General features: G+C 42.1%; 1 protein-coding gene across 1 annotated transcript in view; it reads right to left on the minus strand.

Annotated features, from left to right (window-relative positions):
• nrn1la (neuritin 1-like a) overlaps window positions 1-17,925 on the minus strand; it is a 74,847-nt gene that overhangs the window by 19,747 nt on the left and 37,175 nt on the right. Inside the window, exon 2 of the mRNA XM_086110240.1 lies at window positions 3,906-4,056. Coding sequence (XP_085966366.1) covers window positions 3,906-4,056 — 151 coding nt within the window. The remainder of the gene's footprint in view (window positions 1-3,905; window positions 4,057-17,925) is intronic.

The raw sequence follows: 17,925 nt of genomic DNA on the forward strand, positions 1-17,925 counted from the left end.
AAGATGTGAGTCAATTGACTGAGGCCCAGAGAGGTGTGATGAAAAGGCCAATACCCGAGAGGTACATCCAGATGACCATACCTGAAGCACTCGAAACTGCCAAACAAAGGCTCCAAGCCTTGTCCAGCCGCCTAAAGCGGTACACGAAAGAGAATGAGGCCAGACGAATAAACAGGCTGTTCGCAACACAACCTGCGAAAGTGTACGCTCAGTGGCAGGGTCCTAACAACAGAGCTGACCCACCAAGACTGGAAACTGAAAGGTACTGGAAAGGCATATGGGAGAAGGAGGTTGCACATAACAGCAGTGCACAATTGCTGGTGACCCTGAGAGAGGAGCACAGCAACCTCCCTGAACAGAACCCAGTTACCATAACAGTGGCAGACATACAGGAAAGAGTCTCAGAGATGAAGAACTGGACAGCACCAGGCCCGGACATGGTCCACACCTACTGGCTAAAGAAACTCACAGCACTCCATGAGCACCGAGCAGCACAAATGAACCAGCTGCTGATGGATGGGACTCACCCAGAAGGGCGAACGATCCTGATCATGAAGGATCCCTCAAAGGGTGCAGTCCCATCCAACTATCGGCCAATAACCTGTCTCTACACAACATGGAAGCTCATGTCAGGCATCATTGCGGCTAAGATAAGTGGACACATGGATCAATACATGAGCGAAGCACAGAAGGGCATTGGTAGAGATACCAGAGGAGCCAAACATCAGCTCCTGGTTGACAGAACAGTCGCACAAGACTGCAGGTCCCTACGTACAAACCTGTGCACAGCCTGGATTGATTACAAGAAAGCCTATGACTCGATGCCACATACATGGATCACTGAATGCTTGGAGTTGTATAAGGTGAACAGGACCCTAAGAGCCTTCGTTGCGAACTCGATGAGGATGTGGAAAACCACACTTGAAGCCAATGGCAAGCCACTTACCCAAGTGTCCATCAAATGTGGCATATACCAAGGTGATGCACTCTCCCCACTGCTGTTCTGCATAGGACTGAACCCCCTAAGCCAAGTAATCACCAAGACAGGCTATGGATACCGCCTCAGAAATGGAGCTCCAATCAGTCACCTCCTCTACATGGATGACATAAAGCTGTATGCTAAGAGCGAAAGGGACATCGACTCCCTGATCCACACAACCAGGATCTACAGCAGCGACATCGGGATGTCATTCGGGCTTGAGAAATGTAGTCGGATGGTGACTAAGAGAGGAAAGGTAGTTCACACTGAAGGGGTCTCACTCCCTGAAGGAACAATAGCAGACATTGAGGACAGCTACAAGTACCTCGGTATACCACAAGCCAATGGCAACCTTGAACTGGCAACAAGGAAAGCGGCTACGGCCAAATACCTCCAGCGAGTGAGGCAAGTCCTAAGAAGCCAGCTCAATGGCAAGAATAAGACCCGGGCAATAAACAGCTATGCCCTGCCAGTGATCAGATACCCTGCAGGAATAATAAGGTGGCCAAAGGAAGAGATTCAGACCACGGACGTTAAGACCCGAAAGCTCGTAACCATGCACGGAGGGTTCCATCCCAAATCCAGCACCCTGAGACTGTACGCAAGCCGAAAGGAAGGAGGCTGGGGACTAGTGAGTGTGAGAGCCACTGTCCAGGATGAAACATCCAAGCTCCATGAATACATCAAGGAGAAGGCTCCAATGGATGACGTACTCAGACAATGCCTCAGACAATGGGGAACAGAAGATGAGGCGCTGGAAGAGGGACCATCATGGGAGGACAAGCCCCTACACGGGATGTACCACCGGACCATAACTGAAGTGGCCGATCTCAAGAAGTCCTATCAGTGGCTAGAGAGGGCTGGCCTGAAGGACAGCACAGAGGCACTCATCCTGGCTGCTCAGGAGCAGGCCCTGAGCACCAGAGCCATTGAGGCCCAGATATACCACACCAGACAAGACCCAAGGTGTAGGTTGTGCAAAGAGGCACCTGAGACGATCCAACACATAACTGCAGGGTGTAAGATGCTGGCAGGGAAAGCCTACATGGAACGCCATAACCAGGTGGCTGGCATAGTCTACCGAAACATCTGTGCGGAGTATGGACTGGAAACCCCAAGGTCAAAATGGGAAACACCTCCGAAGGTGGTGGAGAATGACAGAGCGAAGATCCTGTGGGACTTCCAGATCCAGACTGACAAGATGGTAATGGCGAACCAACCAGATATCGTGATCATAGATAAAGGGCAGAGGAAAGCCGTTGTAGTGGATGTAGCGGTCCCAAGTGATGGGAACATCAGAAAGAAGGAACACGAGAAACTCGAGAAATACCATGGGCTCAGAGAGGAGCTGGAGAGAGCCTGGAAGGTAAAGTAGACAGTCGTGCCTGTGGTGGTCGGAGCACTCGGGGCAGTGACCCCCAAACTAGATGAGTGGTTGCAACAGATCCCGGGAACAACATCGGACATCTCAGTCCAGAAATGTGCAGTGCTGGGAACAGCAAGGATACTGCGCAGAACCCTCAAGCTTCCTGGCCTCTGGTAGAGGACCCGAGCTGAATGAGGGACGGACACCACCCGAGGGGTGAGACGAGGAATTTTATTTCTTTTTATATATATATATATATATATATATATATATATATATAGTTAGGACCTCTGCCTCACAGTACAGAGGTGCAGGCCTTCCCGTGTGGAGTTTGCATGTTCTCTCCGTGCCTGCATGGGTTTTCTCCGGATACTCTCCCAAATTCCAAAAACATGCATGGCAGGTCAATGGAACACTCTCAATTGGCCCAAAGTGTGATTGTGAGTGTGACTGGTTGTTCGTCTATGTGTGCCCTGTTCAGGGTGTCCCATGCCTACTGGCCAAAGACAGCTGGGATAGGCTCGAGCAGGCCCGCGACTCTCGCGAGGATAAGCTGATTAGAAAATGGATAGATGGATATACACACATACACACACAGTTTATGTGTACATAAAACTATATTGTAAATACAAAGAGGAAAGAGAGAGAGCGTAAGATTTGAGCAACAAAAAGAGACTATCTTGGTTGACCGCAGCCGGTGAGAATAGGTGTAAGTTGATTTTCATGCCAGCGCAAATCTAGTCTACCACTTTTGGGGTGATGTTCTGCCTCGCCCCTCGGTGCATCTGCCAATTTGGTTACAAAAAGTAGACTTGATTTTAGACTCGCAAAAAACAGGTTGAACCTGCTGCCCAGGCAGTCTAACGCGATTTTAGTGAATTTGATCAAGGCACTTGCAGACAACTTTGGCTCTCCATGGATGAGTGTGGTGGACGTCGTGGAATTTCATTCAAAAATATGACATCAGCCCAGAACATTCCCCCCAAATCATTGTCGAAATCAATTCATTGAATTAATTCCAATCATCATCTTAAAAATGCACCCTCGTCACTAGTGTGGGGTGGGTTCACACAGACACACTATCAGGGGTGCAAGGCGGTCTTCAATTGTCCATGTCAAATGTGCAGCCAACTACATCATCGGCAAGGATAGAGCTTGTAGTTTACTTGCCAGTTTCATGCACAGACCCCAGCAAATCTATTTCAGTTCCCGCACAGGGTACTCGTCCACTTGTGTGCCTCCGACCGCTCTGATTTTGATGCAAATGAGGGCTGTAACTAGGATTCACCGGGAAAAGACTGCTGTATTTCCATCCCACAATGATGCACAAATCTCCAACCGCCCCGTAACGCCCAATTTTACCAGCGAAAAGAAAGAAAACTTCCCATGCTCACAGTTAGACTGTGCTTTTCTCTCAACTTGTGCTCCGAATGAAAATAGCATTATTATCTTTGTAAAGAGAGGATTTTTTTAAAGTTTTATTTTTTATCTCACTTGATTGTGTAATTTGTCCCCTCTCATGCCACAAATGATGGCGCTCACTTCAGTAAATGCACTGACCTGCAAATTGACTGGATCTCATGTGTGTCTTCATCCTTGCGTGCCGTGTCCGTCAGACTGTCACCCAGAGCCATGAGACACTGAGCAAAGCCCTTGTAAATGGAATGACACCTTCTTGTTGAGACTGCATCAAAAGGGTCAGGGCTGACCACTGGAAGTACACACAAAGAATCAAAACCAACAATATTAATTTAGAATTGAAGCAAATAGCATCCATTATCCAAGATTATACTTTTACTCAGTGTGCATGTATGTTTGTATGATCGACTTCATAATACACTGTATAATATTAAAATAACCTAAACGTGTTCTCATTATTTTCGTGAATGTCAAGATCAGAAGATCATTATCATGAAAATCAACTTGTAGAAATGTGACGCATGCCCTAAAGAACATATTTTCACATCACCAGCATTTTTTTCTCTCTGTGGGCCAAGGGTGTGGTTTGACCGATATGTGGTGGGGCTGAGGGGAAAAAAACGATTTTCATGACTTCTCTTCTTTTCCAAATAAAGGTACAGTATATAAAAGTATAATCAAAGTATAATACACCTTATTGAATACACGTCATAGTGACGTGCATTCAATATAATTTAGGAATTTTCCCGATGATAGAGATTTGGACCCTGCCTTCCAATCGCGGTAATTGATTTTATGTCTTTGTATTGAAGATATCACCTATGTTATATGTTTAGCTTAAAACTTTGTATCATAGACAGGTCGACCTTGACTATTAGGTCTCTGTCCTGAACATCCGCTACTTCAAACAAAGAATGTAGTTTGAAGCTGGGGTCCTATCTCCCCTTGAGTGATTAACAGCCCTCCAAGTGTTTTCTTTTGCGTCTCCCACCTTGGGAAAGTTCCTGAAGGCTGTCAAGGTCCCTAGAGGAGGAACTCTTGTCTCGAGATATGGTCTGTACTTTGTCAGAATGCCAAGATTGAACTACATTGACCTTTCTTTGTTTCTGATTTTTACATAAGGGGAAGGACTGCCCGCCCCTAAATTAATATAATTAACATACTATGCCTATATGTACGTGTGACTGTAGTTGCTCGGGGCTTCCTGATGAAATCTGAGACTCACAGGAGCCCGAATCGATTCGTGTTGTGCCCTGAACGTTCAGTAAAACATCTTGCAAGAACTTCTCCATTTCCAGCCTCTGACTTTTGCACATCAACTCAGCCCGAATCAAACGAACACACGGAGGACCTGGGGAAGTGGAGAACGGTCAAGGGATCCCGCCGTGTCGACAACAACACGCTTCCCCCTGTTTGATCATCCTCCAACAGTATCTACTTCCGTACTCACTGCTCAGTGTGACAAAAAAATGCCCAAATTGTACACCCACATCACTGTGGGTTGGTCCTTCAGGAGTTGGACGGGGCTCATTTTTCACCTTCTTCTTCTCTACACTCTTGGAGACTTTTAAGGGAAAATGTGGTTGTTTTATTGTTTTCAAATTACAAAGCGACCCATTGCCTAGCATCGTTTTTGGTGCACTCTGAATAGCAGAACGACAAATTTGAGCAACACTCCTAAGTTTCCAAACGGTCGTCGAGAAGCAGTGCATTGTTGGAGATTATTTTCAAACGCACCCCGAATGCACGAGTAACTGAAAGACTCTCTGTCCTCGCAAACTGACAGACGGGGTACAGCTGCAGCACAAACACTGAATCAGAAATTGTATTGGAACAGAATGGTTACTTACTTGTGAATTTAAAATAAATATATACTGTACATAGATAAATTGCCTGGGGGTGAGGGGTGAAGCGAGGCTAGACAGATTTCTGATGGGGCTATAGCTCTCCCCAGCCCCAGTGTAGGGCCATACACGGTGCGGTTCAAGTAGAGGAGGTGGGAATCTACGATGTGCAGTTTGGCACTGAACAAATTAGAACTGTTTATCCCAGTGGAAATCCATTTTCTCCTGTGTGAGGATTCTATCATCTCTAGCTCCAATAAACCTAAGTTCTGAAAGAGCTCCCTGCTGATGCTGACAATATGAACCGCAAAATTAAAAGGCTATGACAAACATGTTGTCATTTGACCCGGTGTTAATTCGCGTGTGGCTTTGTGGTCTTGGAATTCTTGCCGTACAAACTTCATGAAGCAACCGCACCAAATTGCACGTTGTTATCCGTCAGAGTGAATTGTCACGGCTGCTGGTGACTGTGGCGACTGCTTTAAAAGCTTCCCACTAAAACGCCTTTAAAGTACATGCAGCGCTTACACACGAACACAGCCCAAACTCAGGAGTCGCACCCATTTTGGAAAGTGGGCGGCAGCTCGGGTGCCCTTGATTCAAACATGCCAAGTCCAAACAGGAAGACTGGAGTCAAGATTCCAGCCCCCAAAGAAATGTGAGGCAAACGTGCAAACCACTCACCATGTTTTTAAACTGTTCAAATTAATTTCTGTGTTCTACTGTCAGAGCAGCCTCGGATTTCATGCAGAGGAGCAGCTCTCTTCTGGGAGAAAATGCAATGCTGTTTGATTAAGATGATCGTTTTTTGTTTTTTTTCGCTTTCGAGTAAAGGCCTGCATGGACTCTGCGCAGCAGTGGTAAAATGACTAAATAAAAAGATTTTACCATCACACAATTTTGTCTTCCTTTCATTGAACTCATATTCCTCATCCTCCCTTCAATTAAGAAACGCATTTACTCAAGTAGTTTCTCAAATGAATAGTACTCAAGTCTGGAGCTTAAACAAGGAGAAAGCACATCGATGCATAAACAAAACACTTCTTTACTAACAACTGTGACATGACACGTTTATAAAAAGAAACTAAAAACATTCAATTGACAGTGAAAATGTGATCATCTTTGGGCCATCACCACATGTGCAAGGCTGCTGAAGAGGTGCACTGAATGTGTGTTTATTCACGTCACAATTCATCTCCTAACTCACTCATCTGGAAGTTCATGTCTGCCGACAGGCAGCACACACCATTGAATAGCTGCCGGTTGATTTGCAAGGTCTGAAGTGTGCCAGCAAAATGCACCAGAGAGGGCTGAGGTGAAAGAATGAGGAATGATGACAATTAAAAACACATCGTCTTATGAATATGTTGCAACACATTACATAATACCCTAGCAGGTGTCAGTCATCGCAGCTCACAGAAACCGTTCAGCAGGTATGAGCTCATGAGACAGAATCGTATTAATAGAGCTGATGTGGTACAAAAAGCTTTGGAAATGAGCTTCACTACGCAGCTAAGCAGCAGCACCCTTCAACCACCCCCACAATTCCCCTGAATAAGGTGTCCTCTAGCAAGGCACCTAACTCCTCTAAATCAGAAGACGTGGTCCTTTATGTCCATGTTAAAGATCGTCTGTGGAAATGTCAATTAAATGTTGAAATAGTGAGTCTCGCTTCTGACAGATTTAAGACAGCTCCTTAACTTTTTCAGTACCAGCCAATTCTAGACCAAGTCTGAAAAGACGTTTAAAAACGTCTTTGGGAGTGAATGAGTTAAATAACTTCAACATCCAACATTTTGAGGCCAATTTTGGTACTTTAACTCAATACTTAAAAAAATATATATATATACAGTATATATACTGTATATCTATATATATAGATAGATATACAGTATATATATAGACCCTTTCCAAAAAAATATTTAAAATAAATGTAAAAAATAAAAAAGGCAGTGGTTAGCGCTTTGACCTCATAGTGCAGAGGTCGTGGGTTCAATCCCAGCTCCGGCCTTCCTGTGTGGAGTTTGCATGTTCTCCCCGGCCTGCGTGGGTTTTCTCTGGGTACTCCTGTTTCCCCCCACATTCCAAAAACATGCATGGCAGGCTGATTGAACACTCTTAATTGTGCCTCGGTGTGAGTGTGAGTACGGATGGTTGTTCGTCTCTGTGTGCCCTGCGATTGGCTGGCAACCGGTTCAGGGTGTTCCCCACCTACTGCCTGAAGTCAGCTGGGATAGGCTCCAGCAACCCCCGCGATCCTTGTGAGGATAAAGCGGATCGGAAAATGGATGGATGGATGGATAAATGTAAAAAAGAAGAAATGCTAAATTATATTTTGCCATTCACGCTCTCCGTCCCCATGGGAGGGGGGGGGGGGGGGTTCAAGTGACGTCAGATTCAACCTTGTCAGTGAAGTTGGGGTCCTTTTTTTCCAGCTTTGCAACTCTGACCTCCCAGTTCAGAGGGGCGTTACCGTGTACTTTTTCTGGTTGGAGGTTGGAAAACTCCAACTTCCGACCTTCCTCGAATGCAGCATCAGTTCCCTGATTTCTTTCAGTCCTCATCGGTTGATTGTTTGTGTGTCCCCATGTCAGGGTGAGTTTAGTCTGATAGTTTGTTACTTTATATCTGCTTTTGAGAGTTAAGATATAACTAAATATGTTTTGGGGATCATTCCAAGGTGCCTTGTTTTCCTTTTTTTTGCATTACTGAAATGACAAGAGCACTCCAGGCTTGCTTTCCTGCAATTGGGTCCTCAACCTTGCCGGACCTTAACAGCGACACGATTAATTCTCCGGAAAAGTGTGACTGTCCCAAAGCATTCTTGTCGTGGCAAGTGTATGCCCAGTTTGATGCTGGCAGATGAACAGGAGATGCTAAATTGGGTCATTCGCTGCACCAACAGAACTGAGAGACAATGTTGAATATTTAATAAACCAGCCCCTTCCTCCATTTCCATAAGTGCCCCCCCCCCACCCCCCTATTGATTTTAAGCAGGATTGCTCAGTTACTCTAAAGATTATTGGCTTCACTCTTCATCAAGTTCAATCAAACCTGGGCATTAGTATAACTTTGTATAGATGGTTTACTGCTGATATTCCAGAATAATTCCAATAATAAAGTCAGATTTATCAACTCTTTAGTGATGGGCCTGCAATTTCCAGCCTGGTTTAGAGCAGGCATGGAAAACTTAGAACAGAATAAGGGCAGAGAGATCAGATATTGAGGGAAAATTGTTCCTTCAAATTCAAATAACTATTTGTCCATCCAGAGCCAAGCTGTTGATTGTCTGCCATGATGGGCGGGATGGCGCAATATGCGGTCCATTATACTGACAGCTATATCAATCAATCGTCCACTCCCTTGATGGCCTCATTTACATTATTTGCTCCTTCTTCTGGATTTATTGAATGATTCGGTTCAACCACACACATTTGACATGATTCAACCACTTCTAAGTGTTGCACTTTGGAAAACAAAGGTAAGAACTAAACAATATAAGGCATCATACTTTGTTTTTATACATGGGCCATTAATGAAAAAGACCTCCAAGTGCCATTTCAAGCACATCCCTCTTCCTTTAAACATGGAAAGTGTCTAACAAATTTGGAAAAACTTGGGCCCCCTGTCTCCTTATCTTAAGTCAACAGTCTCAAACTTGGGCCTTAAACTGGACAGTGATTTCAAACTCGATCGGCAAATTGGTGCCGTTGTTAAATCCAGCTTCTTTCACCTTAGACAGCTGGCCAAAATAAAACCTCTCCTCTCACATGAACACTTTGAGATGGTAATTCATGCCTTTGTCACATCCCGGCTCGATTACTGCAATGCCCTTTACTTTGGAGTCAGCCAGTCCTCCATTAAGCGCCTTCAGCTGGTCCAGAATGCCGCCGCTCGCCTCTTGACTGGTACTCGTAAGAGGGAGCACATAACTCCTACTCTGGCATCCCTTCACTGGCTCCCCATTCATTTTAGAGTTATTTTCAAGATCCTCTTATTTGTTTTCAAATCTCTGAATAATCTCGCGCCACCTTACCTCTCTGAGCTCATCCGCCCCTACACACCTGCCCGGCGCCTCAGGTCTGTGGACCAGACTTTATTAGAAGTACCAAGAACTAAACTGAGGCTCAGAGGGGATCGAGCCTTTTCTGTTGCTGGTCCCTCTCTCTGGAATGACCTCCCACTAAACATTCGGCAAGCCTCCTCGCTGCCCATCTTCAAAACCCTCCTCAAAACTCACTTGTATTCTTTGGCATTCGACTCAGCATGACTTAGATTTGTTCTTGGTTTTACTGTTTGGTGCTTTCTACCGCCTTTATTACCGATTTGTCTTACTGTTTATTGTGCATGTTAAATTGCTCCATGTACAGCACTTTGTATGCAGCGATGGCTGTTTGAAAGTGCTCTATAAATACTGTTGACTTGACTTGACTTGACTTAACAAATCTCGCTACATCGTTGAAAAAGAAGAAAAGGACAAAAGCAAAGCACACTTGAGCTTTTAAGACATTCACGTGATAATAAACGGTCGATTGGTTTTACCGAAACTTAAATTGTGCATAGCAGCCAACTGTATTTTGGGCTATGGGACCCTTTAACCTCAGTAGCACATTAGCGCTTATTATGCCTGCGGAAACAGCATATTTGAGTCAGCCTGCTTTGTTCAAAGTGAGGGACATCAAGGAATAACAAGATGTCAGGAGCAGACCAGAGAAGTGGTGCGGTGGCAGGCCGGGGTCTGATCATCCACCAAAAAAAGATGGTAACAAATTGCACAACATGCATTAAAGAATAAGTATACCCGCTTGATCTGCTGTTCATCAGCGTGCTTCCAGAGACCGTGGCAAAAAGTGGCAGCAGATTTATTCATGTTTGACAATTCAAATTATCTTCTAGAAGTGGACTAATACTCGCGCTAAGTGGAGATTGCTGAATAAACACCGGCAAGATCCGAGCATATGATCGTAAATTTTAAGTCTACATTTTGACATGACATCCCTGAGATAGTCTTTGGCGAAAATGGCTCCCAATTTGCTGTTCAAAGATTTGCAGATTTTTCGAAATAAATAAATAGTATAGATTGAAAATACATTCTGATTAGTTTTGCTGATAAAAGCGGGTGACCCATATCTTGCACTCTTATCATATAGAGCATATAGACCATTGGCTAATGCTTACAGCCCCGCCCAGTTACTTATGGACTGCAGGCTTGGAACTCGTGTCACCCAACACTCTTCTCTATTTCGTCAAGAAGTAGCTGATAATGCTATTGTACCGAGAGAGGGGGAAAAGCAGATACCTCTCTCTTCAACATTACCTGAAAATTCAGAATGTCTGAGCAGTCATTAAATACCCTTCCACCAGTCCCCGCCGGAACTAGGTTTGTTAGAGAGGTGTTAAAACCCGCATAGACTAGACTTTTAGTGTGTGTGTGGGGGGGTTGGAAGGTACTTTCTGTATTGAAGTTCTTTTTAGTGTATTATAACGCTAATAGTGGAAGGATAAAATAAGATTAGAAAACCTTTATTTGTCTCACAGTGGAGAAATTCGCAATCTACAGCAGCAAATTTGGAGGGAAGAAAGTAGAAAAAAATGAAGTGATGGAATTGAGGAAAACCGGGAGAAACGTGGACTGAAACAAAGGAAAAAGTTCAAAAAATCCTCAAGGAGAAGCTGCTGATACAGGGGCAAATTGAGGTGGAGAGAGCTCACCGCACAGGAAGACAAGAACCTGGAAGACCTCGACCGAGGCCAGTTGTGGTGAAATTTCTAAAATACAAGGACAGATCAAGGATCCTACAAAAAGCAAAATACTTAAAAGGCTCCAACATCTACATCAACGAAGACTTTACAGATGCCGTACGACAAAAAAGAAAAGAGCTCCTCCCAAAATTAAAAGCTGCACATGACAGAGGGGAAACTGCCTACTTAAGACATGACAAACTTATCGTCCACCCCCGCACCAGTACTCCAACACAACAGGCTCGAGTTCAACACCATCAAGCAGCATACTGAGAATTGTTCACCACCCGACGACAAAAACTCTGACCCTACTGAAGCAGGAAATTCACATACCAAAAAACATGGACTTCGAACCCTTTGATGACCCTCCCAACCCTACTGACCACAAGACACTTGACCCTGAGAACAACTTGGTCTTGAAAAATAACTTTTTCAAGACCGACCGACCGCGAGGGAGCCAGCGACGACCGCCCGTGAGGGAGCCAGTGACGACCGCGAGGAAGCCAGCGACGACTCCAGGGAAGCCAGCGACCGCGAGGAAGCCGGGAGACAACCAGCCAGCGACCACCGCGAGGGAGCCAGCGACGACAGCAAGGGAGCCAGAGACGACCGAGAGGAAACCAGTGACGACTGCAGGGGAGCCAGCGACCGCGAGAGAACTGGGAGACACCCAGCCAGCCAGCGAGCCTGAGGGAGCCGGGAGACAACCATTCAGCGCGCGTGAGGGAGTCGGCGACGACCGCAAGGGAGCCAGCGACCACGAGGGACCCAGGAGACGTCCAGCCAGGAACCGCGAGGGAGCCAGCAACAACAGCGAGGGAGCCAGCGATGACGGCGAGAGAGCGAGCGACGACAGCGAGGGAACCAACGACGACCGCGAGGGAGCCAGCGACGACCGCGTGGGAGCGGGAAATTCACATCCCAAAAACATGGACTTCCAACCCTTTGAAGATATTGACGATAAGCCATTCGATCCCGAGAACAATTTGGACCCAGACAATAACTTCTTCAAGAACAAACAAAGGGTAACAAACTCTGACTATTACCTGGATGAACAATTCAACACTAACATAAAATTGGAAAATGCACTTTCAGTAATACACTTAAACAGTAGAAGTCTCTATAAAAACTTCACAAAAATCAAAGAATACCTGACTAAATTCAATACGTTTAAAATAATTGCCATATCAGAAACTTGGCTTGATGAAGATAAAACAAGTGAAATGGAAATAGAAGGTTATGAAATGTTTGCAACTAATAGGGAAAACAAAAAAGGAGGGGGGGGGGGGTTGCAATATATGTAGACAAAGCATTTAAATGCAGTAAAATCGAGAGATTGACAAACACAATAGAAAACCTAATGGAATGTCTAACCATTGAAATACATAATAAAAAGGCATCAAATATCATCATAAGTTGCATCTACAGGACACCAGGATCATGTATTGACACATTCAATAAAAAACTAACAGATATGCTCAGTTACTACAACGATAAGAAAACACGAATAATATGTGGTGACTTTAACATTGACTTATTAAACCCAAATGGTCACAAAAAACCAACTGACTTCATAAATACTATGTACAGCAACAGCCTTTTCCCAGTAATCCTGAAACCTAGCAGAATAACAGTTGACACGGCCACATTAATAGATAACATATTTATAAATAAGATTGATCATAAAATGGAAAGTGGACTTCTCATTAATGACATAAGTGACCACCTACCCGTCTTTGCAGTTTTTTATAATTATTTTGATAGAAAAGCTAAGTCAACAACTCACATAACAGAAATAAGACTAAGAACCCAACGCTCCATCAATGCTTTTAAGCAAGACCTAGAAAAACAAAACTGGACCGAGGTCTACTCAAACGAAGACCCAAATACAGCGTTTGAAGTATTTCAGTCGACCATAATCTCCTTATATGATAAACATTTTCCATTAATTAAAGTCTCCAAAAAGCATAAAGACCCAAGTAAGCCATGGATAACGAAAGGCATAGAAAACGCATGTAAAAAGAAAAACAATTTATATAAATTGTTTTTAAAATTGAGAACTGAAGAAGCAGAAAGAAAATATAAGACCTATAAAAATAAACTAGTAAATATTATAAGAACCAGTAAAAGAGATCATTATCATGCACTATTAGAGCAGAATAAAAGTAACCACAAGAAATATGGAAAATACTTAACCAAGTAATCAAAAATAGTCCTAAAAAAGTGGATTATCCAGAGTATTTTATCAAAGGCAAAAATACTATTCTGGAAAAAACTGCAGAAATAGCAAATTAATTTAATGAGTATTTTGTCAACATCGGCAGTAACCTAGCAAAACAAATTCCTGATCCAACAAACTTGTTTGAAATAGATAGATACGTAGAAAAAAAATCCTCCACGATATTCCTTACTGCTGTAAAACAAGAAGTATCAAATATTGTAAAAACTTTTAAAAATAAAAAGTCAACTGATTGCTTTAATATTGATATGACAATAATAAAGCAGATTATAGAATATGTAGTGCGACCTTTCACGCACATATGCAACCTGTCATTCAAAGCTGGTATCTTTCCATCAAAAATGAAAATTGCTAAAGTTATTCCAATCTATAAAAGTGGAGAAAGACATCTGTTTACAAATTATAGACTAATATCACTACTACCACAATTTTCAAAAATATTAGAAAAACTATTTTCTCGCAGACTTGATAGCTTTATACAAAAGCATGCGCTGTTAAGTGAGAATCTGTCACGTTACGCACGAAGCAGGAAAAGGGAACTGCTTCGTACGTAACAGAGAATAAGTGGATCCCCGAAGGAGCAGACACCGACAAGGACTTCGTCAAAACAAAAATATTTATTACAAACAAAACCCCGTCAAATAAACAACAGAAAGCGCTGGTGAAAACGAGAACCAGGAAATAAGGAAACGCGACAACAGAAAACGCTTGCAAAAAATGGCAAGGGAAATATGTTTAAGACAAGTACTAGTTCACGTACGCTAATATAATGAGTCCTTTGGGACGACGAAGATTTAACCAACAGCGAATGGTATCGAATAAGAATGGCAATCATAGGCAACAGCAGTGGCACGGCATGCAATACTCCGGCAGTGATTTGACTGTCGGAGCGCCTAGATATAGCAGGTGCAATCTCTGGCAAATAGGCAGCAGGTGTGCAGGCGACAGAAGTGAACGCGTGCCACCTGCTGCCGAATACGGATCATGACAGAATCAATATGGCTTCAGGGAAAAACGGACCACCTCAATGGCAGTTATGGATTTTGTGGAAGCAATAGCAACTAATATAGACAACAAAGAATTTACTGTTGGGGTTTTCCTAGATCTAAAAAAGCTTTTGACACAATAGATCACAGTATATTATTGAAAAAAATACAAAGATATGGCATTAGAGGTGTAGCTTATAAATGGATAAAAAGTTATTTAGAAAACAGATATCAGTACGTGCAGCTCAACAATAAAAAAATGGATCAACTGAAAATCACTCATGGAGTTCCTCAGGGGTCAGTGCTTGGTCCAAAACTATTCATCTTATATATAAATGATATCTGCAAGGTCTCAAAACAATTTAAATGTGTCCTATTTGCTGATGATACAACTTTCTACTGTTCTGGAATAAATCTGAAACAGCTCTTGACAACCGTAGAAAACGAATTAAACAAATTAAAAAACTGGTTCGACAGAAATAAATTGTCACTTAACCTGAAAAAATCGAAGTTAATTGTTTTTGGCACAAGACCAATCAAACACCAAGCTAAAAGTATGGTAAACTCAATTGAGATAGAAAGAGTGTATGAAACCAAGTTTCTCGGATTAGTAATAGACTCAAAACTATGTTGGAAGCCACATATCGATAACGTAAAAAGAAAAATAGCCAACACCATAGGGATCCTCTACAAAACCAAGGAAGTGCTAAATAAGAGATCTTTGTACACATTATACTCTTCATTATTATTACCATATATGACCTACTGTGTGGAAATATGGGGAAATGCCTGCAAAACAAACACACTCCCTATTCTAAAACTACAAAAAAAAGCAATTCGAATTATTAATAGATCAAAATATACGGAACCCACAAATCCACTATTTATCAAATTAAATACGATGAAATTTTATGACCTGGTTGACTTTAAAATCACCCAATTAATGTACAAAGCACACAATAACCTACTCTGCCAAAACATTCTGAAGTTTTTCGAAATTCGAGAAAGCAGCTATGATTTAAGAGGTACCAACTCATTCAAAAAACTCAAAGCAAGAACAAACATCAAGCAAAGAAGTGTATCTATCAAAGGTGTTAATCTGTGGAATAATTTCGAAACGGACCTGAAAATGAGTAAATCGCTTGCTGAGTTCAAAAACAAATTCAAAAAAATAGTACAAACAACCTACATCAATCAGAGTTAAAATGATAAATTCTAAACATTAAATATAATGATAAATCAGAACTAAGTTGATAAATAGAGAAAGGTATTGAAATATCCATTATGAATACAAGAGAAAATTGACACAAGAGTGCCAGGGTGTGGATGTATATAATCCCGATACAAACCAAAAGTTGTAAAAATATCACGGTTAAGAGTAAAGTATGAGCCTTAATGGAGACTTCTTTCTTCTTACTTGTTTTCTTTTCTGATTGATATAAAAATGATTTATTAGATATAAACACATAACGGGGTAGGACTAGATACGTTTTTTACTTCTTCCTACTCCCTTGAACATAATAACTGTGTTGAATGAAGACTGATTTCTTTCTTTTTACTATTTTATCTACCTTATTTTCTGTCAAATTATTACTGTATATGTTTTATGTTCAATAAACAAACCAAACCAAACCAAGTATTTACATGCACAAATAAATAAAAAAAGAAAGAAAGAAAGAAAATTTCCAGAGTTGAAATGTGATACAAATGTCCACTTGGTTATTTCAAAAGTAAAAGAGGAAGAAAAAAAACTATTTTATGGCATCAGTGTGAAATGTTTTTCCTATTTCAAATAAATAAATAAATAATGGGTGGGGGTGATGTCGTGCAATGGTTTGCCGGAATGCTTTTATTTTGAAGGCCATGAGTGGAAGTGTGTGAAATAAATTAATAACTTGCTGGTAAATGAACCACTGTTGAACCCACATATTTACAGAATACAACACCACTCTGAAACAGGTTGTTTGGTATTATTGTACATGTGTAAAAATATAAAACATGGTGTTGTTGCTTTGTATCATAACAAATGTAGGAAAAAGGGTCTTAATGGGTCTGCATGGAAAAAAAGGCAGTAAACAAATGTATAATAATGTGTTGACCACAAATACAACGAAACACATTGGTGGGGTATAAGCATGCAGGCAGATCTAATGCAGGACTGCTGATCAATTTTTTGCCTGTGTGCTTGTATTAATATTTAATATCTTAACTAAACATAGGTAGCAGCAAAGCAAGCAGAATCTTTATGTCTTGCAGACTTGATTGTTCTTACAAAGGGGATTAGGGGATTAAAAAAAATAGATGAAGATGTAGAGGCTGATGAGCTGCATGGCTAATTGCTAATCTTATGGAATTGTTTCAGTGCACTGAGGTTAGCAAATATTGATCTCACTGCAGACTGTAGTTCGGTATATCAGGAATCAGGATAACAAATGCTAATTGTGTGTTTGTGTGGGGGAGGGGGGTTTCCTTATTGCTATATATTTTCTTTTTTCCAAGATAATAATCCCAAAAGGGGTCTACAGGACATTATACTGTCGGTGCATATTTGCTCATTTTGCGTGATGTTTATTTTTGGGTCCCTGTATGTCTCAAAGTGCAAAAATAACATCACTGACTTTTGACACTGATAAAAAATGTGAGGAGCGTCACTTAAACATTCCACTGATACCTGCATGCTTATTAATCTAGACTTGCAAACACTGATAGCGAAATCATTCAACTCACATCGTCAATCAAGAGTCAAAACTTGAAGAGCAGTGATTGAAGACATATGTGACAATTAATTCTTCCAAAAGCAAATCCAACTCAAAACTTTTGAAAGTAACGTTTCAAAACAAATGTCTTTGCTCGTGACCTTGTCGTAACTGTATTTGATCACTCAGGTCCTTGAAGAGGAACGACAATGCTTAAAAGCTATTTCAACATTTGCAACAGAAAAATCCTCAAATTGACTTAAAATGTTACCTTTTTCAATTTCAAAAATTAAATCAAAGCACCCAAACAAAGCAGATCTTTCGACCTGAAGACAGAAGGACCTGTCCACTCGCCTGACTTCTGTGCAGGCGGCTCAGGTTTAACTCCCACACCCGGCCGCTGTGAATGTGAGTGTGAATGGTTGTCTGTCTCCAGATGTGCATCGTGATTGACTGGTTTGATGCCTTTTGCCCGCTTTTGTCCACTAGGGTAGACTACCGGTGAACCTCAACAGGATAAGCACTTTGGAAAATGAATGGGAGGAATTTGTGTGCAGATCTGTGCATGTGGAGAATGCAGCGGACAAATTGCCAAACACAAATATTATCAATGGATATATATTGGTAAAAGCAATTCAAACGTCGATGATTTCT

Source organism: Hippocampus guttulatus, chromosome 4 (genome assembly GCF_054856545.1).
Source record: "Hippocampus guttulatus isolate MCC_2025c chromosome 4, RoL_Hgut_1.0, whole genome shotgun sequence".
Taxonomy (NCBI): Eukaryota; Metazoa; Chordata; class Actinopteri; order Syngnathiformes; family Syngnathidae; genus Hippocampus; species Hippocampus guttulatus.